Raw genomic sequence first — 24,451 nt, 5'->3', positions numbered from 1 at the left:
CCGAAAAGGCGGGAAAAATTGGCGCCTTTCTGAGGAAAAAGCGGGAAGAAGGTCAAGGGCAGGCGCCACGGCTTATCTGGACATTTGCATGTCTGCCAGCATGGACACCGCCTTCCATATACTGGAATACCTGGGGGGCGGCTCCCCAATGCAGTGGGAGGAGCTGGCTACTCTAATTGACGCGACCCTATCGCTCTCCTCAGAAGGATCGAGCATGTTGGATTGTGAGCAGAGTGTTGCTGCAGCGTCCGCACCAAGGATTGAAAAGATGACTGACACCGGTGTAGAGCCAGAGGAGGCTCCACCGGCCTACTCTCCGGGACCGGAGCAACCCGCCTGCCGCCCAAGGGAGAAAGAACCCGAGTCCTACTATGGCTCATGGAGGGACTTTTTTCAGCCATCGTTCAAATGGTCTTCCCTGATGGCGGAGATCCGAGAGGCCGCTATCAAGCGGAACATAAAGACTAAGATCGTGTATGAGGAATTGACCAAGACCATCCACGAGAAGCATACGCACACCCAACCCCGCCTAGAAAGGAGAAAGGGAGTGGTGCTGTCGTTTGACAAACCCCGTGGCTACGGGTTTATTCAGGACTATCTGACTGGCAGAGACCTCTATGTGAATCGAAGGTCTGTCAAAAGAGACTACCTCCCTTCGTACCAGCACAGCCTCCGCGAGGGAGAGGAAGTGGAGTACACCCCTGCCGAGGGCCTGCGAGGCCCCTATGCGACTGCTGTGACCCGTCCGAAGCGAGGACCTGAGGATTGGGAGGCAGAAGAAGAAGACCACTCTGGCTGCGAGCGAGAACCGGAACGCTCTCCAGAGCCGGCCCATCACGCCTTTCAGGAGCGGAGCTCCTTCATCGGGCCGAACGTCTTCTGGCAGCCAACCGTGTTGGAGAAATGGGTGAGCCCCTATCCTTCCCCCGAGCTGCCTCGTCGGGAGAAGACTATATCTGAGCTGGAGCAATTGAAAGGACTGAGTGCTACCTTCCAGAACATCCGGATGGGACGGAGACCAGATGCAAGTCCAGAACCTGAAGAGGCCGAGTCTGCGTCATCGGTGACTGTGCCTGCGCCGGCAGCGCCAGTAGAGGACAGCGACTCCGACACAGAGAGCATCGGTGAGCAGATCGTCCGGCTGGAGGAGAAGTTGCGGGAGTTGCGTAAGACCTACACCGCCAGGATCCAGACACCGCCGGGGAAGGATGAGGTAAGGGTGCCTGTCACCACCCGCCGACCGTCTTCTGTTGTCACCGCTCCGTCAGTGCCCCAGACCGGACCCGCGATTGCCGTGAATTGCTGCACCCAGAGCACCGGACCGCTTGCTGCGGCGGTGCCAAGCATGTCACACCCTGCAGTGATTATGCCAGGGCCGGCACGGCCCACCAGAGGGTTCACCCCTAGGCCTATGGGGCCAATACCTATTAGGGGCCCCTTTACCCTGCAGCTGCCCCCTGATACAGTCATGTGGGCCCATCCTCCTGTAGAGGAATACTACAGAAGATACCTGCCAGCAGAGCCAAGCAGCTACAATATGCCCCTGTGATCAGCCTGCTAGGCCTGTGATTTATTTCTTCATAAGAAGTTGATGTTAACCCTTCCAGGACAGGAGTCCTATGTTGCTGGTCCTTTGTTGCAGCTGCCAGTTTGTCCACGGCTCAGTGGTAGGTGTTGACCACTGAAATCACAAAGTCAGCAAGGCCACGTTTGTTTCCAGGACCTCCTGCCTGCTTTTGCTACCCCACGCCAAGTTGTGCCTGTTCCTTTGTTGCACCTTTTACCCTTCACCCCCTTTTCAGGTTGATCAGGGGTCTTACAGCACTTGTCTTTGCTGTCCATTTTATTGTGCAACCAGTTACCAAGGAACCGTGCCCGGAGACAGACTCAAAAGTACCTGAGCCTCTGAGATTCTTACTCTTTTAAAAGTATTGTGCCCAGAGATGGACTCCACCGCATGAGAGCCTCTGTGATTTAATATGAAATAACCTGGGTACGGACTCATGTTTGTTATTTGAGCCTCCAAGAACTTTTATACTGTTTTATCCATTTTGCTGTTCTATCATGGACTTATTCATTGTCATGGACTATCCTGGTTCTAATGTCACGCTGTGCCAGGTCAGCGCCCCAGTTCCATTCATTATCCTGAGAGAAGAGAACGACGCCCCTTGTCACTACCCTTCACCTTTGCCAATTGGACCTGATGCAAATGTAAATGCAGATGAATTACATGTATGTATGCCTGCATGTCTCTATTTTCTATTTCAGGTAGAGATTCCAGTTGGGCGACCCATGATGGAGTACGAGGTCGTACTCAGCTTAAAGCAGTGGGGTATGTAGTGTACGGGAGTTGTAATACCCGTCACTACCAAAGTGTCACTTGGTGTGCTGTCGTCCCTCCTAATTATGGGGAAATTGTTGTATGCCAGTTTTATAAAATGTCATGTAATGTGTGTATTTCCCTGTCACTGAAACTTGCACTTACAGGCCGGCTAGGGGTGTCATTCCAGCTCTTAGGCATTAGAGGGAGCTAGGGAGCCCTAGTTTATATAAGGGCCAGACAAGGAAGGGAAAGTCAGTGTAACCTGATCTAGTGTGGAGTGCAGAAGTCAGTCTAGACCACAGCTCAGAAGTTTCTAGAGCCTGAGGAAGTTTCCAGAAGCTGAGAGAGACAGAGGCAAAGATCAGGAAAGCAAGAGGTACTCAGAAAGACAGAGGAGGTACTGATTAAAGCTATAGCCAAGGAGATAAAGCCAGAACTAGGTTAATGGGCCTTGGTGAAGATATGCTGTATTCCAGGATCAGACAGAATTAGAGTGCAAGCTCCTGGGCTGCAAGTCCTGTGTTCAACACTCTGTAATTACCCTGCTATAACTGAATTGCCTGCATCGACCGAATTGCAAAATCGACTGTATGCTAAGGAACTGCATTTCCTATATTGTCTCTGCTTGCAAAACTACTAAAGTTGGAGTTCTGTTTTAAGACTACGTTTCCTCAATTTATTCCTGCATCCGCAAACGGCGTGCCACCGTTTACTTGGCACTGGCGTCACGAACTATTTCTACCTATACCTGCCCTTGCAGAGAGTCAGCTGTACCAGGTTAGTGTATATTGCACTACATCACCCAGAAACACCTATTGCACACAACTTGAGTACGCTGCACACAGCCCTCTTCAGATCACCCCACAGACTGCGAGGGCATCTCCTGGGCACGGCCCTCTTCAGATCACCCCACAGACTGCGAGGGCATCTCCTGGGCACGGCCCTCTTCAGATCACCCCACAGACTGCGAGGGCATCTCCTGGGCACAGCCCTCTTCAGATCACCCCACACCCCAATCGGATTCAGGTCTGGGCTCTGGCTGGGCCATTCCAAAGCTTTCATCTTCTTCTGGTGAAGCCATTCCTTGGTGATTTGGATGTCTGCTTTGGGTCGTTGTCCTGCTGAGAGATGAAGTTCCTCTTCATGTCCAGCTTTCTAGCAGAAGCCGGAAGGTTTGGTGCCAATATTGACCGGTATTTGGAGCCGTTCAGAATTCCCTCCAGCTTAACTAAGGCCCCAGTTCCAGCTGAAGAAGACCAGCCCCTTGGCATGATGCTGCCACCACCAGGCTTCACTGTGGGCATGGGGTTCTTCTGGTGATGGGCAGTGTTGTTTTTGCGCCAAACATATCTTTTGGAGTTTTGGCCAAAAAGTCCCACCTTGGTTCCAGCAGACCATAACACCTTTCCCCACATGCTTCTGGGAGACTTCAGATGTGTTTTTGCAGAATGTCGCCTGGCTTGGATGTTTTTCTTGGTAAGAAAAGGCTTTCGTCTTGCCCCTCTGCCCCATAGCCCAGACATATGAAGAATACGGGAGATTGTTGTCATATGGACCACACGGCCAGGACTTGCCAGAGATTCCTGCAGCTCCTGTAATGTTGCTGTTGGCCTCTTGGTCGCCTCCCAGACCCGTTTTCTTCTCATCTTTTCATCAGTTTTGGAGGGACGTCCAGTTCTTGGTAATGTCACTGTTGGGCCACATTTCCTCCACTTGATGATGACGGTCTCCACTGTGTTCCATGGTAGATCTAATGCCTTGGACATTCTCTTGTCCCCTTCTCCTGACTGATAACTTCTAACAATGAGACCCCTCTGATGGAAGTTCTCTGTGGACCATGGCTTCTGCTGTGGGATGCGACTAAGAACCTTTCAGGAAAGACCAACTAGAGCAGCTGAGCTTTATCTGGGGTCAATCGGAGGCCCTTTACATGACGGCCGGTGTATGCTGACTGCTATTCTGGATGGGATTGCTTCATTCTGAACACATCCCCAGTTATAGGAGGGTGTGCACACTTATGCAACCACATTATTTTATTTTTATATATTTTCTTCCCTCCACCTAAAAGATCTCAGTTTGTTTTTCCATTGAGTTGTACAGTTTATAGGTCACATTAAAGGGGGGAAAAGTTCTGAAATTATTTATCTTTGTCTCATTTTTTTACAGCACAGAAACCGGACATTTATACAGGGGCGTGTAGACTTTTTATATCTACTGTATATGTATGTATGTATGTATATATATCACCAATAAAGAATGACTCACAAGGAATGTGAGTACACGTACGATGTAACACCAAAAAAGAGAACAGGGCTAGCACAAATAATGATGAATGTAAACTTTATTATAGTCTCAACAAGAGACAAAAGTGTATTAAAATGCACATAAAAAACAATACAATGGTAAGTGGGGAGCACTCAGAATAATGGAGCACCACTGGATAACGGAACGTATCAAGGCTAGAGGAATGATAAAAATACCCTAAAATATATACGTATGGCACAGAGCCAAATATCAAATATATAAACCTAGCCGAGGCTACCAGGCCTAGATCAGGGTGAGGTACAATACATGCCAAGGTATAAAGTGCATAGTGCAGAGAATGACAAAGTATATCACATTGAGATAGCCATAAGGTAAATACCTGAGTGGTGAACCAACAGAGCCCCAACGCACGTTTCACGTAATCTTCTTCAGGGGGGAGAGTAGAAGCTTACGTGAAACGTGCGTTGGGGCTCTGTTGGTTCACCACTCAGGTATTTACCTTATGGCTATCTCAATGTGATATACTTTGTCATTCTCTGCACTATGCACTTTATACCTTGGCATGTATTGTACCTCACCCTGATCTAGGCCTGGTAGCCTCGGCTAGGTTTATATATTTGATATTTGGCTCTGTGCCATACGTATATATTTTAGGGTATTTTTATCATTCCTCTAGCCTTGATACGTTCCGTTATCCAGTGGTGCTCCATTATTCTGAGTGCTCCCCACTTACCATTGTATTGTTTTTTATGTGCATTTTAATACACTTTTGTCTCTTGTTGAGACTATAATAAAGTTTACATCCATCATTATTTGTGCTAGCCCTGTTCTCTTTTTTGTATGTATATATGTGTGTATGTTCCACAAAAACTCCTAAACACAACCATCCATTTCTACGACACTCGGTAAACACATCTCTTGCTACCTGGAAATAAATCTTGTGGGGTCTCGGCTCTCGAGGACGAACCGTTCCTGAGATATCCCCCAACAATACCCTGCATTATCCAATACAAGCGGCCAGCCTTTCACTTACATCCGAGCTGCCCTACACACGGTCACATGACCCTTATCAGCCAATAGAAGCTCGCAGGTCCTACTCCAGGTTGCCATAACAACTGATCACAGGTTCGCAGGTCCTTAAATATTCAATCGTATGACGGCACAACTGCACTGCTACATGCATGGGGGGCAGGGGCCACTATTAAACGCACGGCTGCTATGGAGTTCACTGTTAAAGGGGCGGTCACCGTTAAAGGGGTTGCCACTGTGAAAGTCACTGTTGAGGGGCAGCCACTGTTATTTAATATAAAATTGCAACACCGGGTTATCAGCGAGTTTCTACTGAACATTTGGTGGAATACTGAAGCCTCCAGCTTTCTATCTGTAGAGCTCAGTCCTTTCTACACCCTTGATATGTATGACTCAGCGGCGTCTTAACATTTTAAACAGGTTCTTAACCAAGATCCAACAGGTTTGACCTTTGCAGCCTTGAGAGGGTAGAAAATCACTGGAGAGGTGGAAGCCACATTGCTGGAAGATGGCGCCTAGAATGAAGGATAGACTCTTACCTGGGGGCCTCAACGCTGACTGGGAACTGCTCGGCTTCTTGTAGACAGAGGGGCGGGCGCCCTTCGCTGATGGGAAATCGGAGTCCGGCTGTTACCAGCACTCTGATCATCCCTTGGCGGGAGGCCCCGTCCCATTCGCCTGTTCGCCCATAGTCACTTCTTCAATGAAGAGTACGAAAGAAACCTATTTAAAGGGAATTAATTGAGAAAAAATCAAATACATAAAATACAATAAATGAAAACCATTAGACACCGCTGAGTTATACAAATCAACGGTGTATATAGGATTGAGTTACACAAATTATTATCATATATATTAGAAATATATTCATATTTTCGGCCTGCCGGAGTCCCTTGCCGCTAGTGTGAAACTAGCCTAATAGGAAGACTTTTTTACAAAAAAACTTTTCAGAGAACCAAAAGTCCTTTTAAGCAGCAATATATATTTTTAGTGCATCCTGCGCAAAATACCATGTACTAGGCCGCTGCGGACAGTTAAATTATTCGCGCCACATCTCCTGTGTAAATTGTGCGCATCCCTAAAATATCAGTGACATCCAGTGCACTTTTTCCGTAGACGGTGTCCGCTGCGGACAGTGACCTGACCAGGCCCACATCTGCTGTATAACGTGTGCGCTTCTGCGACATAAAATGTTATTTTTCAATAGACGGTGTCCTCTTCTGACAGTCGGGAGTGGGTCATTTGCGCGCCTTCCTTGGATGTGGTATCCATTTCTCAGGCTCCCTTTCCGGAATCGAACCCTGATTCCCCGTTACCTGTGGTCACCATGTTAGGCGCATAAAAGAACATCCAAATGGATCATTGACGTCATGGGGACGTGCGATCAGGCAGAAGTTATCTAGAGTCAACAAAGCGGCAGCAGGGCCTCGCCCATAATGTTCGCGATGGTCTGCTCACCTGCTGCCACGACGAGGTCTGGGAGGGAACACCACACCAAACACAAGAGGGGGGGAGGTATCTGGCCTAGAAGCTAGGGAGAGGAAAAGGTCACCACCTAATGAATCCTAACCCTAGCCCTGACTGCTAACCGAATGAACGGACCTCAGTGGTAGGACCGTTCATTCACTGGAACCTAAAGCCTAACTACCCTGTAATGCCCTCAGGTAATGATAGGGACCAAAGACGACCCGTTCCTTAAGCAGAAGTGTGGTCATTACCATCAACAACAAAGTGAAATGAAAAGAGGCTGTCAGATGACATCTCGTGCCGACAGCCTCTCCGACCTTCTAACACCTAGCCTAGGAGTGACGTTGACAGTACCCCCCCTTCTACGGGTGGCCTCCGGACACCCAGGACCGACTTTCTCCGGATGAGCTCTGTGATAGGCCCTCACCAGATGATTAGCATTAATGTCGGTCGCCGGGATCCACATCCTCTCCTCAGGTCCGTAACTCCTCCAGTGCACAAGATACTGGAGGGATCTACAGAGAACTCGGGAGTCAATTATCTTGGCGATTTAAAATTCCAAATTCCCCTCCACCATGACAGGATCGGGGGGCAAGGAGGACGGCACAACAGGTTCAACATATCTCTTCACAACGACCTATGGAACACATTATGAATCTTCAAAGCTTGAGGAAGACGAAAGGCTACAGGGTTAATAATGGCAGTGATCTTATATGGACCAATAAACCTTGGACCCAACTTCCAAGAAAGTATTTTCAACTTAATGTTTCTTGTGGACAGCCACACAGAATCGCCCACTCTCAGGTCCGGACCACTCATACGTTTCTTGTCAGCCATACGTTTATACTTCTTACTCATCTTTTTCAGATTATTTTGAATTTTCCGCCAGATAGATGACAAAGAAGAGAAAATCCTTCCTCTTCAGGTATACCAGACGTCTCAGTACCAGAAAAAGTGCCAAATTGCGGGTGTAACCCATATGCACCAAAGAATGGCGACTTATCAGTGGACTCCTGTCTACAGTTATTTATAGCAAACTCGGCCAAAGCCAAGAATGAAGACCTCTCCTCCTGGTTCTCAGAGACAAAACATCTCAAATAAGTCTCCAGATTCTGATTAGTGCGCTCCGTCTGTCCATTCGACTGAGGATGAAAGGCCGAAGAGAAGGACAATTGTACCCCCAGACAAGTACAGAACGCCTTCCAGAATTTGGGAACAAACTGAGTCCCTCTATCAGACACCACATCAGAAGGAATACCGTGTAGTTTCACAATGTTGTTGACAAACACTTGTGCAAGAGTTTTAGCATTAGGTAGACGTGATAATGGTATAAAGTGCAACATCCTACTAAATCGATCAACAACAACCAGAATCACAGTTTTCCCTGAAGAATTAGGCAAATCTGTGATAAAATCCATGGATAAATGAGTCCATGGTCGGGACAGGATGGGTAGCAGAAGCAAAGACCCGGAAGGCTGAGTATGGGTCACCTTAGCATGTGCACAAGTACTACAGGATGACACATAGTCCTCAACACACTTACGCAACTCCGGCCAACAGAATCTACGAGATATGAGATCAACAGTGGATCTGCTCCCAGGGTGTCCTGCAAGCACCGTACAGTGATGTTCCTCAAACACCTTGTGACGTAATTCAGATGGAACAAACAACTTCCCCGGAGGACAAGAATCTGGTGCATCTCCCTGAGCCTCCAACACCTCTGCCTCCAGGTCGGGATATAGGGTGGATATAACTACCCCTTCGGACAATATCGGACCAGGATCTTCCGAATCACCTCCCCCAGGAAAACTATACGACAAAGCATCAGCCTTGACCTTCTTAACCTCAGGGCGGTAGGTGACAATGAAATTAAATCTGGTAAAAAACAACGACCATCTGTCCTGCCTTGGGGTCAGTAGTTTAGCCGACTCCAGGTAGGCCAGATTCTTATGATCAGTAATCACAGTAATAGGATGAATTGCTCCTTCCAACCAATGGCGCCATTCCTCAAAAGCCAACTTAATGGCCGGCAATTCCCTATTACCCACGTCATAATTTTTTTGAGCAGTCGAGAGTTTCTTAGAGAAAAATGCACATGGGCGCCATTTACAGGGTGAAGGACCCTGCGACAAGACCGCTCCTACCCCAAACTCGAATGCATCAACTTCCACAATGAACGGCTGTGACACATCAGATTGCACATGAATAGGGGCTGAAGCAAAACATTCCTTCACAGCAGAAAAGGCCTGTAAATGCTGCATCAGACCAGATAGAAATATCAGCACCCTTCCTAGTCATGTCTGTTAAAGGTTTAACCACAGTCCAATAGTTCAGGATAAATTTACGATAGTAGTTGGTGAACCCCAAAAACCGCTTTCAGATTTTCAGGTTGATCCCAGTCCAACACACCACAGACTTTCTCGGGATCCGTATGAAAACCTGAGGATGAAAGCAGGTAACCCAGGCATTGTACTTCCTCAACTGCAAATACACACTTCTCGATCTACGCATATAACGTATTCCCTCTTAGGATCTGTAACACCTGTTCCACATGATCCTGATGAGTCTCCATATTAGGTGAATAAATTTGTATGTCATCAAGGTATACAACAACAAACCTCCCCACCAGATAATGAAAGATGTCATTGACAAAGTGTTGAGAAACCGCTGGAGCATTGGTTAACCCAAAGGGCATGACCAGATTCTCAAAATGACGCTCAGGGGTAATAAAAGCAGTCTTCCATTCGTCCCCCTCCTTGATCCTTACCAGATTATATGCCCCCTTCAAATCCAACTTAGAGAACACCTTGGCACTGACAATCTGATTAAACAAATCCAGGATTAAAGGAAGAGGGTAAGGATCACGGACGGAACTACGGTTGAGCTCATGGAAGTCCAGACATGGCCTCAGCGTACCATCCTTCTTTTTTACAAAGAAAAATCCAGCAGCAACAGGGGATTTGGATCGTCTGATATGACCCTTCGCCAAGCTCTCGTGATATATTCTCGAATAACGTTTCTTTCAGGCTCCGAAAGATTATACAACCAAGATTTGGGCAGTTTAGCTCCAGGACAGTCATACTCCCGATGCAGGGGTAGCTCCTGGTTACCACTCTCAGAGAACACATCAGAAAATTTGGAAATGAACGAGGGTACAACTTTAGTGGTGACCACAGAGAACGACGCATTAAGACAGTTGTCCATGCTAAAATCACTCCAATCGAGAATCTGCCTTGCTTGCCAATCAATGTTAGGGTTATGTTTGCTTGACCATGGTAAGCCCAACACCATCGTAGCCGGCAGACCCTCCGACACATAACAGGAGATAGATTCCTGATGGAAATCACCCAATCTTAAATGGATGTCATTCACCACCTGCGACAGGCATTTTTGGGTAAGAGGTGCAGAATTAATTGCAAAGACAGAAATACTTTTCTCTAGTGCATTAGTAGTCAACCCGTGAATGCGTACAAACTGTCCATCAATCAGGTTAACCCCTGCCCCACTGTCGATTAAATACCTCAATTTCCACAGTTTTGGACTCTAACGCCACCTCGGCAGACAGGAGAAATCGGGTACTACCAGTAAAAGACAAAAGTAAGTTACACCACCAATAATAACTTGTGGATTAAACGTCTTTTTCTTGTTTTTACTTGACGCTAAAAGAACGGACAACTATTCACAAAATGTCCCTTCTTTCCACAACAAAAACAGACTCTCTTAATATGACCAGAGGTCTTACCAGCTGTGACGGACTGAACCGTCACTGGGGCTGCTGGAGAAGCCTGAGGGCCAGCCTCCTTCCTACAGACTATGGACCGAGAACTATGGAGACCCCCTCAGACCTTTTGGGGTTACAAGGAACTATGAACCCTGATTTATGTGTGTAATTTATATGCCACATATTTCCTATTGCCCATTAAAAAGGCATGGTGTGGATTCAGCAACACAAAAAGGGTTAACTCTGCACTGAGACTCCCACTGATTGTGTTAGTGATGGGATTAAGATAGTTGATTATAATAGCAGCCGACTCCTATGATACACTCAGGAGATAATCCCATCACATGTGTCTCCTCTTCCCATTAATTCATTATGGAGGGGGTGAAGATATCTGTTTGCATGTTCATTGTTGATTGCGTCAAAGACAATGCCAGTGTGTTTGTTAATTGCGTCACAGACAATGCCCATTGTGTTTGTTGAATAGGGTTAGTTTTGTGTTTAAACTGTACAGGATTGGCTGCTATGTCATGTCCTCAGTATGTCATGTGTACACTGTGTTCAGAATTATTAGGCAAATGAGTATTTTGACCACATCATCCTCTTTATGCATGTTGTCTTACTCCAAGCTGTATAGGCTCGAAAGCCTACTACCAATTAAGCATATTAGGTAAAGTGCATCTCTGTAATGAGAAGGGGTGTGGTCTAATGACATCAACACCCTATATTAGGTGTGCATAATTATTAGGCAACTTCCTTTCCTTTGGCAAAATGGGTCAAAAGAAGGACTTGACAGGCTCAGAAAAGTCAAAAATAGTGAGATATCTTGCAGAGGGATGCAGCACTCTTAAAATTGCAAAGCTTCTGAAGCGTGATCATCGAACAATCAAGCGTTTCATTCAAAATAGTCAACAGGGTCGCAAGAAGCGTGTGGAAAAACCAAGGCGCAAAATAACTGCCCATGAACTGAGAAAAGTCAAGCGTGCAGCTGCCAAGATGCCACTTGCCACCAGTTTGGCCATATTTCAGAGCTGCAACATCACTGGAGTGCCCAAAAGCACAAGGTGTGCAATACTCAGAGACATGGCCAAGGTAAGAAAGGCTGAAAGACGACCACCACTGAACAAGACACACAAGCTGAAACGTCAAGACTGGGCCAAGAAATATCTCAAGACTGATTTTTCTAAGGTTTTATGGACTGATGAAATGAGAGTGAGTCTTGATGGGCCAGATGGATGGGCCCGTGGCTGGATTGGTAAAGGGCAGAGAGCTCCAGTCCGACTCAGACGCCAGCAAGGTGGAGGTGGAGTACTGGTTTGGGCTGGTATCATCAAAGATGAGCTTGTGGGGCCTTTTTGGGTTGAGGATGGAGTCAAGCTCAACTCCCAGTCCTACTGCCAGTTTCTGGAAGACACCTTCTTCAAGCAGTGGTACAGGAAGAAGTCTGCATCCTTCAAGAAAAACATGATTTTCATGCAGGACAATGCTCCATCACACGCGTCCAAGTACTCCACAGCGTGGCTGGCAAGAAAGGGTATAAAAGAAGAAAATCTAATGACATGGCCTCCTTGTTCACCTGATCTGAACCCCATTGAGAACCTGTGGTCCATCATCAAATGTGAGATTTACAAGGAGGGAAAACAGTACACCTCTCTGAACAGTGTCTGGGAGGCTGTGGTTGCTGCTGCACGCAATGTTGATGGTGAACAGATCAAAACACTGACAGAATCCATGGATGGCAGGCTTTTGAGTGTCCTTGCAAAGAAAGGTGGCTATATTGGTCACTGATTTGTTTTTGTTTTGTTTTTGAATGTCAGAAATGTATATTTGTGAATGTTGAGATGTTATATTGGTTTCACTGGTAAAAATAAATAATTGAAATGGGTATATATTTGTTTTTTGTTAAGTTGCCTAATAATTATGCACAGTAATAGTCACCTGCACACACAGATATCCCCCTAAAATAGCTAAAACTAAAAACAAACTAAAAACTACTTCCAAAAATATTCAGCTTTGATATTAATGAGTTTTTTGGGTTCATTGAGAACATGGTTGTTGTTCAATAATAAAATTAATCCTCAAAAATACAACTTGCCTAATAATTCTGCACTCCCTGTATATACACTCACCTACAGAATTATTAGTGCCCCCATACTAATACGGTGTTGGACCCCCTTTTGCCTTCAGAACTGCCTTAATTCTACATGGCATTGATTCCACAAGGTGCTGATAGCATTCTTTAGAAATGTTGGCCCATATTGATAGGACAGCATCTTGCAGTTGATGGAGATTTGAGGGATGCACATCCAGGGCACGAAGCTCCCGTTCCACCACATCCCAAAGATGCTCTATTGGGTTGAGGTCTGGTGACTGTGGGGCCATTTTAGTCCAGTGAACTCATTGTCATGTTCAAGAAACCAATTTGAAATGATTGGAGCTTTGTGACATGGTGCATTATCCTGCTGGAAGTAGCCATCAGAGGATGGATACATGTTCTCATTCTGTTTACCCCAAATTCGGACTCTACCATTTGAATGTCTCAACAGAAATCGAGACTCATCAGACCAGGCAACATTTTTCCAGTCTTCAACAGTCCAGTTTCGGTGAGCTCGTGCCAATTGTGGCCTCTTTTTCCTATTTGTAGTGGAGATGAGTGGTACCCGGTGGGGTCTTCTGCTGTTGTAGCCCATCCGCCTCAAGGTTGTGTGTGTTATGGCTTCACAAATGCTTTGCTGCAGACCTCGGTTGTAACGAGTGGTTATTTCAGCCAACGTTGCTCTTCTATCAGCTTGAATCAGTCGGCCCATTCTCCTCTGACCTCCAGCATCCACAAGGCATTTTCGCCCACAGGACTGCCGCATACTGGATGTTTTTCCCTTTTCACACCTTTCTTTGTAAACCCTAGAAATGGTTGTGCGTGAAAATCCCAGTAACTGAGCAGATTGTGAAATACTCAGACCGGCCCGTCTGGCACCAACAACCATGCCATGCTCAAAATGGCTTAAATCACCTTTCTTTCCTATTCTGACATTCAGTTTGGAGTTCAGGAGATTGTCCTGACCAGGAGCACCCCCCTAAATGCATCGAAGCAACTGCCATGTGATTGGTTGACTAGATAATTGCATCAATGAGAAATAGAACAGGTGGCACTAATAATTCTTTAGGTTAGTGTAAGTCGATGCTGTGTGTTCAATAAAGAGTTCCTGTTTTACCCTTCATCATGTTGAGGCTGGTGTTTGGGTAACTGATCGACACTGGGGATTGCTATACGCTGAAGATTTGCTATACTCCCCTGGCTTTACTACTAGCTCTTGTAAGAGCTGTTCCTCTGGTGGTTTTGGTGTAGAGCGGAGTGCTTGGAGTCCTTGGGAAGCGCTAGGAGCATCCACCGACGGAGGTACCCGGTCGGGATGCTAGGAGATCCGTTACACCAGCAGTCCCAGGAGTAGCTCCCCCTAGCTGCATAGGCTCATCACAAGGCGTAAACTCGAGAGTCTCTCCACCCAAAGTTTTAGAGGGAGCGGCCATCTCATATGATAGTACCTCCTGAGAATGAGGGACTTTAGATCTCTCTCTCAGACGTCTATCTATACGTACAGCAAGTGACATGGCTGCCTCCAAAGACTCAGGATTCTCATGAAAGGCCAACGCCTGACAGAATTGACTACACAGAGCTGGATCATTTCACTCCGTATCCGTAGCCCATCTCCTAAATTAAGAGCAGTAGATCTCCGCAGACCGCTTTCCCTGCCGCAAGCCTTGCAACTTAGTCTCGGCCAGGGAAATCCGATCCGGGTCATCGTAAATCAAACCAAGTTCTGAAAAACTTGTCTTCTGACCGGAGGGACTGTGATCTAGTCGGCAAAGAAAAGGCCAAAACATGGGCGTCTCCTTTAAGCAGCGACATGATGATACCCACTCTTTGACTCTCATCGCCAGAAGACCGAGGACACAGCTTAAAATATAATTTACGACTCCCTAAACAGGGTGAAATTATCACTGCCCCCGGGAGACCTGTCTGGGAGAGCAACCTTAGGTTCAGGGCAGGCCTGATTCCCACAGTCGGAACCAGCTGCCAGAGGTCTCTGGATCTGTGCGACGGTATTGCGGAGGTCAGCTACCTCCAAAGACAACCCCTGTAGTTGTCCGACCAGTGCAAAGATTGGATCCATTGCTGCACTGATACAAACAAAATGGCAGTTTTGGTGGTGTATAATATCGCAACGAGGTGTGGGAGGGAACATCAAACCAAACACAAGACGGGGGGGGAGGTATCTGGCCTAGAAGCTAGGGAGAGGAAAAGGTCACCACCTGATGAATCCTAACCCTAGCCCTGACTGCTAACCGAATGAACAGACCTCAGTGGTAGGACCGTTCATTCACTGGAACCTAAAGCCTGACAGCCCTGTAATGCCCTGAGGTAGTGATAGGGCCCAAAGACGACCCGTTCCTTAAGCAGAAGGAACAGGGGTCTTGACTCAGACCAGATACCAGAAGGCAGGGGAAACAACACAAAACAAATACAAAGGAATGAGACACTTAAGGCCTCATGCACACGACCGTTGTTTTATTCCGTGTCCGTTGTGCCGTTTTTCGTGATTTTCTGCAGACCTATTGACTTTCAATGGGTCCGTTGAAAACTCGGCTAATGCACAGTTTGTCCTCCGCGTCCGTGATCCGTGGTTCTAGTCCGTCAAAAAAATATAACCTGTCCTATTATTTTCGCGGAAAACGGTTCGCCGACCCATTCAAGTCAATGGGACCGCTAAAAAACATGTAGGCACACAAGATTGTCATCCGCGTCCGCGTCCGTTTTTTTCCTATCATTTGCATGGCAAACCTGTCTTAGACTTTTTTTTACTTTCCTTCATGTCTGGTGATCCTCCAAAAATAAAGGAAGACACACGGAAACAAAAACGAAAACGGATCACGGAACAACGGAACCCCATTTTGCGGAACGGAACACAACAACGGTCGTGTGCATGAGGCCTAACTCCTGAAGTAGAAGAAAGAGCAGGAACACCAGAGGAGACCACACACACCAGCTCTTCCAGCTCCTCCCAGACTTACTGTTTAAGTCTCGGAGTAATGACCACTATGCTGCACCTGACTAGAGGTGCGGTCATTACCATCAACAACAAAGATGACATCACGTGCAGACAGCCTCTCCGACCTTCTAACATCTAGCCTGGGAGTGACCGTGACACCTGCAGGCCCTCAACCATCATTTTTTTGATGGTCAGCTAAGCTGCAGGACCTCTCCCAAAAGAGTCTGGTCAACACAATCCTCACCGCCGGGGGTCACGTAACTAATTAGCACGAAGGAGTCTCGTTGGTTATCGGAATTAACCAGACAAATCGCTCCACCAACTCAGAACGGCCATGCCCCACCACCCACAGAATCGAGAAAGAGCTATCAACCTGTCAATCCTTTCCGTGTCCGGGCCGGGTGAGGTTTGCCGTGTTCAGTCAAATGAAGCCGCAGACTCCACTCCTGCCCTTCCGTCAATTAGTTTAAGTTTCAGCTTTGCAACCATAGTCTCCCCGGAACACAAAGACTTTGGTTTCCCGGAAGCTGCTCGGCGGGTCATGGGAATAACGCTGTCGGATCGTCTTCGAACCTCTGACTTTCGCTGTTGATTAATGAAAAATGAATTTCACCTCTAGTGGCGCAATACAGATGCCACTGGCCGTCCCTCTTAATCATGGCCCCAGTTCCGAAAATCAACAACATTTTTGGCAGCACTTGCACTTTATATACAAGTAAATATACAGGAAATAATGTTTCCCAACATTTTTTCCTCTAAAATCGATGTTATCTCCGGTTTTGTGCGTTTTATTGTCAGTCTGTAAAAGTGGCGCACTACTCGGACAACATGGTTCCCAGCAGCGACCTGGGAGTCCAAGATGCATCCAGACGTCCTCCCCGTGCTGTTCCCGAACCATTTCGGTGGTGTTTCCATCCATTTCTGCCTTTTTACTATGAACCAGACGCCCTCCCCTCTTCAGAGCAGGGGGGGCCTGGTTTAATGCTCGGGGTCTCCCATTGACTTCCATTACACTCGGTAGAGAACCTGAGCATCCTGATGTGTTTGGCCCGAGCACCCAAGCACCCGAGTACTACGGTGCCCAATCAACTCTAATACTTACCATGTGAATGCATTGTATCACTGGTATAACTCAACTGCAGGAACAAATGGTGGAAGTATTAACATGAGAAGTGTGGACTATGGATGTGAGAAAATGTATGTTTTATCAATTAAGACCCTAGTGAGAGACGACTAATGATAGCAGCTGTGACTATTGTGGGCTGTGTGTAATAGGTCCCAACCTGTAACCAGTAACTCTCCGTCTTATACAATCTTCTATTCCTTCCCAGCAATAAGTGACTCTAGTGCACGGACAGCCCAGACTGAGCCACTGAACGTGGAGGAGCCGGATTGTGTTGATTTTTTTATATATATATATTAGAGTTTTAGAGAAGCCTCATGTGAACTGTTGTAATTGCAGTATAATAACTCTTTGTATAGAGGCCTCAGTTGAGGAGCGCCTGTCTTAGTTACACATAATTCTTTGCCTTTAAATACACACTGCACACCTGTCTCACAAAAGGGCGCACGCCCTAACAAACAGAACAGGCTCGGAGCCAGAGGCTACGTAGCTGCACCTGTGCCAGCAAGGAAGGGGCGCCAGAGCGGGGCGTATACAACAGTTAAGCTACCTGCTGTTCGCGCTTGTCAGCACGGCACGAGGCATCAGGAAGAAGTGAAGGAGCCAAACGCCCGGCAGAGTGCTGGGCTAACAGTGTGTTGTCCTGTGGGTGTCACGGTGGACCGTGTCATGTCCTGTGGGTGTCACGGTGGACCGTGTCATGTCCTGTGGGTGTCATGGTGGACTGTGTAATGTCCTGTGGGTGTCACGGTGGACCGTGTCATGTCCTGTGGGTGTCATGGTGGACCGTGTCTTGTGCTGTGGGTGTCACGGTGGACCGTGTCATGTCCTGTGGGTGTCACGGTGGACCGTGTCATGTCCTGTGGGTGTCACGGTGGACCGTGTCATGTCCTGTGGGTGTCAAGGTGGACGGTGTAATGTCCTGTGGGTGTCAAGGTGGACGGTGTCATGTCCTGTGGGTGTCATGGTGGACTGTGTCATGTCCTGTGGGTGTCACGGTGGACCGTGTCATGTCCTGTGGGTGTCACGGTGGACCGTGTCATGTCCTGTGGGTGTCACAGTGGACCGTGTCATGTCCTGTGGGTGTCAAGGTGGACGGTGTCATGTCCTGTGGGTGTCATGGTGGACTGTGTCATGTCCTGTGGGTGTCATGGTGGACCGTGTCATGTCCTGTGGGTGTCACGGTGGACCGTGTCATGTCCTGTGGGTGTCACGGTGGACCGTGTCATGTCCTGTGGGTGTCACAGTGGACCGTGTCATGTCCTGTGGGTGTCAAGGTGGACGGTGTCATGTCCTGTGGGTGTCATGGTGGACTGTGTTATGTCCTGTAGGTGTCACGGTGGACCGTGTCATGTCCTGTGGGTGTCATGGTGGACCGTGTCTTGTGCTGTGGGTGTCACGGTGGACCGTGTCATGTCCTGTGGGTGTCACAGTGGACCGTGTCATGTCCTGTAGGTGTCACGGTGGACCGTGTCATGTCCTGTGGGTGTCATGGTGGACCGTGTCTTGTGCTGTGGGTGTCACGGTGGACCGTGTCATGTCCTGTGGGTGTCATGGTGGACCGTGTCTTGTGCTGTGGGTGTCACAGTGGACTGTGTTATGTCCTGTGGGTGTCACGTGGACCGTGTCATGTCCTATGGGTGTCATGGTGGACCGTGTCTTGTGCTGTGGGTGTCACAGTGGACTGTGTTATGTCCTGTGGATGTCAAGGTGGACCGTGTTATGTTCAGATGGGTCACAGGCGGAGAGTCGGGTCACAGGCGGAGAGTCGGGTCACAGGCGGAGAGTCGGGTCACAGGCGGAGAGTCGGGTCACAGGCGGAGAGTCGGGTCACAGGCGGAGAGTCGGGTCACAGGCGGAGAGTCGGGTCACAGGCGGAGAGTCGGGTCACAGGCGGAGAGTCGGGTCACAGGCGGAGAGTCGGGTCACAGGAGGAGAGTCGGGTCACAGGAGGAGAGTCGGGTCACAGGCGGAGAGTCGGGTCACAGGCAGAGAGTCGGGTCACAGGCAGAGAGTCGGGTCACAGGCAGAGAGTCGGGTCACAGGCAGAGAGTCAGATTAGAGACTCTTTCATAATAAAGTGCTTTCTCTCTCTCCTTCTGGTAAAAAAAAGTCAGAGGAAGGAAGAAAAGAAGGAAGGAGAGGAAAGGAAGATGGTGGAGGAGAAAGGGAAGGAAGGAAAGATAGGAGGCGAAGATGGAGAAGAAGAAAGAATGAGAAAGAAGGAATATACAGAAGACAAAAGAAGGAGTTAAGAGAAGTGGAATAAAGTGCAGGAAAAAAGAGAGGAAGAGGGAGAAATGGAGAACAGGAAAAAGGAGGAGGAGGAAGGTATAGTGATGGAAGAGGAGTGGGTGAGGTATAGCATCATCCTTCCTAACGACTTCCCAATCATCTCCACTACTTACCTTATTCTCTCTCCGGAAGGCTTCAGTCCGCAGATTCCACAGAAGCTGGAGGGCATCCGGATGCTTCCCACTACATCGGTGCCCACTCCCAGTATGGCTCCTCCTCCTGCTATCAGCGCCCCCTCCCCCCCGCTGGAGCCTCCACACGTCTTCTTATGGTTGTGGGGGTTCAGGGTCTGTCCATAGATGGAGTTACTGCAGTCAAAGCTAGAAGAGAAAAGGTTCTGAGAGAGGCTAGCAGGAAACCAGCAGAAGTGTGATCGCAGCTCTGGATGTGACTAGAGAATACACAGGATGAGTACCGGGTGAGTGACTAGAGGATACACAGGCTCATGCACAGTACTGTACACAGTCACTCATTATCTGAAGGAACTGGGTGACTGCAGCTCTGGATGTGACTAGAGTATACTCAGGATCAGTACAGGGTCAGGCACTCATTATCTGGAGGAGCTCAGTGACAACAGCTCTGGATGTGACTAGAGTATACTCAGGATCAGTACAGGGTCAGGCACTCATTATCTGGAGGAGCTCAGTGACTGCAGCTCTGGATGTGACTAGAGTATACTCAGGATCAGTACAGGGTCAGGCACTCATTATCTGGAGGAGTTCAGTGACAACAGCTCTGGATGTGACTAGAGTATACTCAGGATCAGTACAGGGTCAGGCACTCATTATCTGGAGGAGCTCAGTGACAACAGCTCTGGATGTGACTAGAGTATACTCAGGATCAGTACAGGGTCAGGCACTCATTATCTGGAGGAGCTCAGTGACTGCAGCTCTGGATGTGACTAGAGTATACTCAGGATCAGTACAGGGTCAGGCACTCATTATCTGGAGGAGTTCAGTGACAACAGCTCTGGATGTGACTAGAGTATACTCAGGATCAGTACAGGGTCAGGCACTCATTATCTGGAGGAGCTCAGTGACAACAGCTCTGGATGTGACTAGAGTATACTCAGGATCAGTACAGGGTCAGGCACGGTACTGTGGTCTTGAAATCTCACTCTTACTTTATCAGGGACTGTGGGACATTAGTCTTCACGAAAGGGATGGCTCCTTGCTTCTTTAGAACCTTAACAACGGCGCAGTCCTCAGCATCCTCCACCCCCAGAAAGTGGACGAGACCACAGGTCGAATTGTGCCCCTGCACCAAGATAAAAACCAAATCAAGGAGTGCACAGGACCTCGAGTGCCCGATCTGAGGCAGCTGTCCCCTCATCCCAAGTGACCCGATCTGAGGCAGTTTCCCACCCCTCATCCCGCCAAAGACCCTGAGTGTCCTGATCTGAGACGGCTGTCCCCTCCTCATCCCACCAAATGGTCCTGACAACAGAAGGAAAATGTCCTCAGAAACCTGCTAAAAGGAGGATCTCAGTGCTGGTGATTTTACCTCTAGCCCCAGTGACACCGACCCCTCACCTACAGCCTGATTCTAGACACCGGAACCCAACCTATTACTGCACCATAAATGACAACATGAGCACTTTATGATTCAGAAACCTTATATCCAATATTGTCCTTCAGGGTGATGGGCACCCCATACAGAAGACCTTTTTCCTGCTGCTTCTTCACCTCCTGAACCTGCGTCTCACACTCCGACAGAAAGTCGGTCAGGCAGTTCACTTCTTTGTTCACCTCCAAGGACTTCACAACATGAAAAGAAAAAAGCGAGGAGTCATTCAATCTACCAATTAATATCCAAACGGTTGTCTAGTGACTAAGAAAATTCATATCACATGAAAAATACAAAAATAAAACTCTGCAGAGTTAAATAATAAGATCCTGCGACCTGAGCACACCACAAGAGGGAGCTCCCAACATATAGCCATACACATACAGCCACCACTAGAGGGAGCTCACTACATACAGATTATACAGCCACCACTAGAGGGAGCTCACTACATATAGATTATACAGCCACCACTAGAGGGAGCTCACTACATACAGATTATACAGGCACCACTAGAGGGAGCTCACTACATACAGATTATACAGCCACCACTAGAGGGAGCTCACTACATACAGATTATACATCAAACCACTAGAGGGAGCTCACTACATACAGATTATACAGTCACCACTAGAGGGAGCTCACTACATACAGATTATACAGCCACCACTAGAGGGAGCTCACTACATACAGATTATACAGACACCACTAGACGGAGCTCACTACATACAGATTATACAGCCACCACTAGAGGGAGCTCACTACATACAGATTATACAGCCACCACTAGAGGGAGCTCGCTACATACAGATTATACAGCCACCACTAGAGGGAGCTCACTACATACAGATTATACAGTCACCACTAGAGGGAGCTCACTACATACAGATTATACAGCCACCACTAGACGGAGCTCACTACATACAGATTATACAGCCACCACTAGAGGGAGCACACTACATACAGATTATACAGCCACCACTAGAGGGATCTCACTACATACAGATTATACAGCCACCACTAGAGGGAGCTCACTACATACAGATTATACAGTCACCACTAGAGGGAGCTCACTACATACAGATTATACAGCCACCACTAGAGGGAGCTCACTACATACAGATTATACAGCCACCACTAGAGGGAGATCACTACATACAGATTATACAGTCACCACTAGAGGAAGCTCACTACATACAGATTATACAGTCACCACTAGAGGGAGCTCACTACATACAGATTATACAGTCACCACTAGATGGAGCTCACTACATACAGATTATACAGTCACCACTAGAGGGAGCTCACTACATACAGATTATACAGCCACCACTAGAGGGAGCTCACTACATACAGATTATACAGTCACCACTAGAGGGAGCTCACTACATACAGATTATACAGCCACCACTAGAGGGAGCTCACTACATACAGATTATACAGTCACCACTAGAGGGAGCTCACTACATACAGATTATACAGTCACCACTAGAGGGAGCTCACTACATACAGATTATACAGACACCACTAGACGGAGCTCACTACATACAGATTATACAGCCACCACTAGAGGGAGCTCACTACATACAGATTATACAGCCACCACTAGAGGGAGCTCGCTACATACAGATTATACAGCCACCACTAGAGGGAGCTCACTACATACAGATTATACAGTCACCACTAGAGGGAGCTCACTACATACAGATTATACAGCCACCACTAGACGGAGCTCACTACATACAGATTATACAGCCACCACTAGAGGGAGCACACTACATACAGATTATACAGCCACCACTAGAGGGAGCTCACTACATACAGATTATACAGCCACCACTAGAGGGAGCTCACTACATACAGATTATACAGTCACCACTAGAGGGAGCTCACTACATACAGATTATACAGCCACCACTAGAGGGAGCTCACTACATACAGATTATACAGCCACCACTAGAGGGAGATCACTACATACAGATTATACAGTCACCACTAGAGGAAGCTCACTACATACAGATTATACAGTCACCACTAGAGGGAGCTCACTACATACAGATTATACAGTCACCACTAGAGGGAGCTCACTACATACAGATTATACAGTCACCACTAGAGGGAGCTCACTACATACAGATTATACAGCCACCACTAGAGGGAGCTCACTACATACAGATTATACAGTCACCACTAGAGGGAGCTCACTACATACAGATTATACAGCCACCACTAGAGGGAGCTCACTACATACAGATTATACAGTCACCACTAGAGGGAGCTCACTACATACAGATTATACAGTCACCACTAGAGGGAGCTCACTACATACAGATTATACAGCCACCACTAGAGGGAGCTCACTACATACAGATTATACAGCCACCACTAGAGGGAGATCACTACATACAGATTATACAGTCACCACTAGAGGAAGCTCACTACATACAGATTATACAGCCACCACTAGGGGGAGCTCACTACATACAGATTATACAGCCACCACTAGAGGGAGCTCACTACATACAGATTATACAGCCACCACTAGAGGGAGCTCACTGAATACAGATTATACAGCCACCACTAGGGGGAGCTCACTACATACAGATTATACAGCCACCACTAGAGGGAGCTCACTACATACAGATTATACAGCCACCACTAGGGGGAGCTCACTACATACAGATTATACAGCCACCACTAGGGGGAGCTCACTACATACAGATTATACAGCCACCACTAGAGGGAGCTCACTACATACAGATTATACAGTCATCACTAGGGGGAGCTCACTACATACAGATTTTATTACAAGACCCGGAGGCTCGTATTGCTATTCTCCTTCTTTACTTCTGACCAATAGCAGCAAAGAAAATATAAAAATATTGAAACATGTCATCAACCCCTCCCCATAGTCCCTCTATAACAGGCCACACCGCCTGCAAAACCTCCTCTTTCTTTGCTGCTGACCGCAGATAAGTAGTGGGATTTGCTATTTTCATGTCATTGTGATCCATATAGATATATATATATATATAGATGTTGTTTGGTTTATCTATACTTTGTTTTTTCCCCCCTTTTGGGGCAAGATGGGGGTGTTTTATTTATAAATATATACTGTCTTTTGCTTCGTCTGGGGCTACCTTTTAGCTCCTCGCCTGCCTGGCGTTTAGGAGGTTCATTTTGCGCCCCTTATATGTATTCCATCGGTATTCCGTTTCACCCCCCATTTGCTTTTAGCCACCTTCTGGGCCTTCCTTTCTGCTCCCCCTCCCTTATCGGGCGGCTCTTTTCCCGCCGCTTACCTCAGTGCGGCGGCTCTCCCTGTCTCCCTTGCTAGTGCGGCCGAGATCTCGCGAGATCTCGGCCACTTCCGCTTCCGCCGTGACGTCACCGCACATCGGAGCTCCGGCAGCATCGGCTCGTTCCTCGGCTCTTCTGACAGGTTTTTCCTCGGCGTTTTTCTTCCTTACTGGCCTGGGGCAAATCCCCTTGCCAGCTTATCAGCCCCACTATAGTTATATATTAGTTTTTTCCAGCTTGCAGCCTCAATCTATAATAAATATTTGCCAGCATGCCCAATAAAGTACTCAGTGCCCAGCGCCCTGCAGAGGAGGATTTTC

At 47.6% G+C, this 24,451-nt stretch overlaps 1 protein-coding gene across 2 annotated transcripts in view; it reads right to left on the bottom strand.

Moving 5' to 3' along the window:
- The window catches only part of LOC120979630 (vitamin D3 hydroxylase-associated protein-like), a 150,773-nt gene that overhangs the window by 43,535 nt on the left and 82,787 nt on the right, over positions 1 to 24,451 (bottom strand). For both annotated transcript variants that reach the window (XM_040408498.1, XM_040408499.1), the window contains exons 3-5: positions 20,882 to 21,025; positions 20,392 to 20,525; positions 19,382 to 19,588 (exon numbers count right to left, since the gene is read on the bottom strand). In XM_040408498.1, the coding sequence (XP_040264432.1) occupies positions 19,382 to 19,588; positions 20,392 to 20,525; positions 20,882 to 21,025 (485 nt within the window). The remainder of the gene's footprint in view (positions 1 to 19,381; positions 19,589 to 20,391; positions 20,526 to 20,881; positions 21,026 to 24,451) is intronic.

Source organism: Bufo bufo, chromosome 9 (assembly GCF_905171765.1).
Source record: "Bufo bufo chromosome 9, aBufBuf1.1, whole genome shotgun sequence".
Taxonomy (NCBI): Eukaryota; Metazoa; Chordata; class Amphibia; order Anura; family Bufonidae; genus Bufo; species Bufo bufo.
The sequence above is the reverse complement of the archived record's forward strand: the minus strand, read 5'-3'. Positions and strand labels throughout refer to the sequence as shown.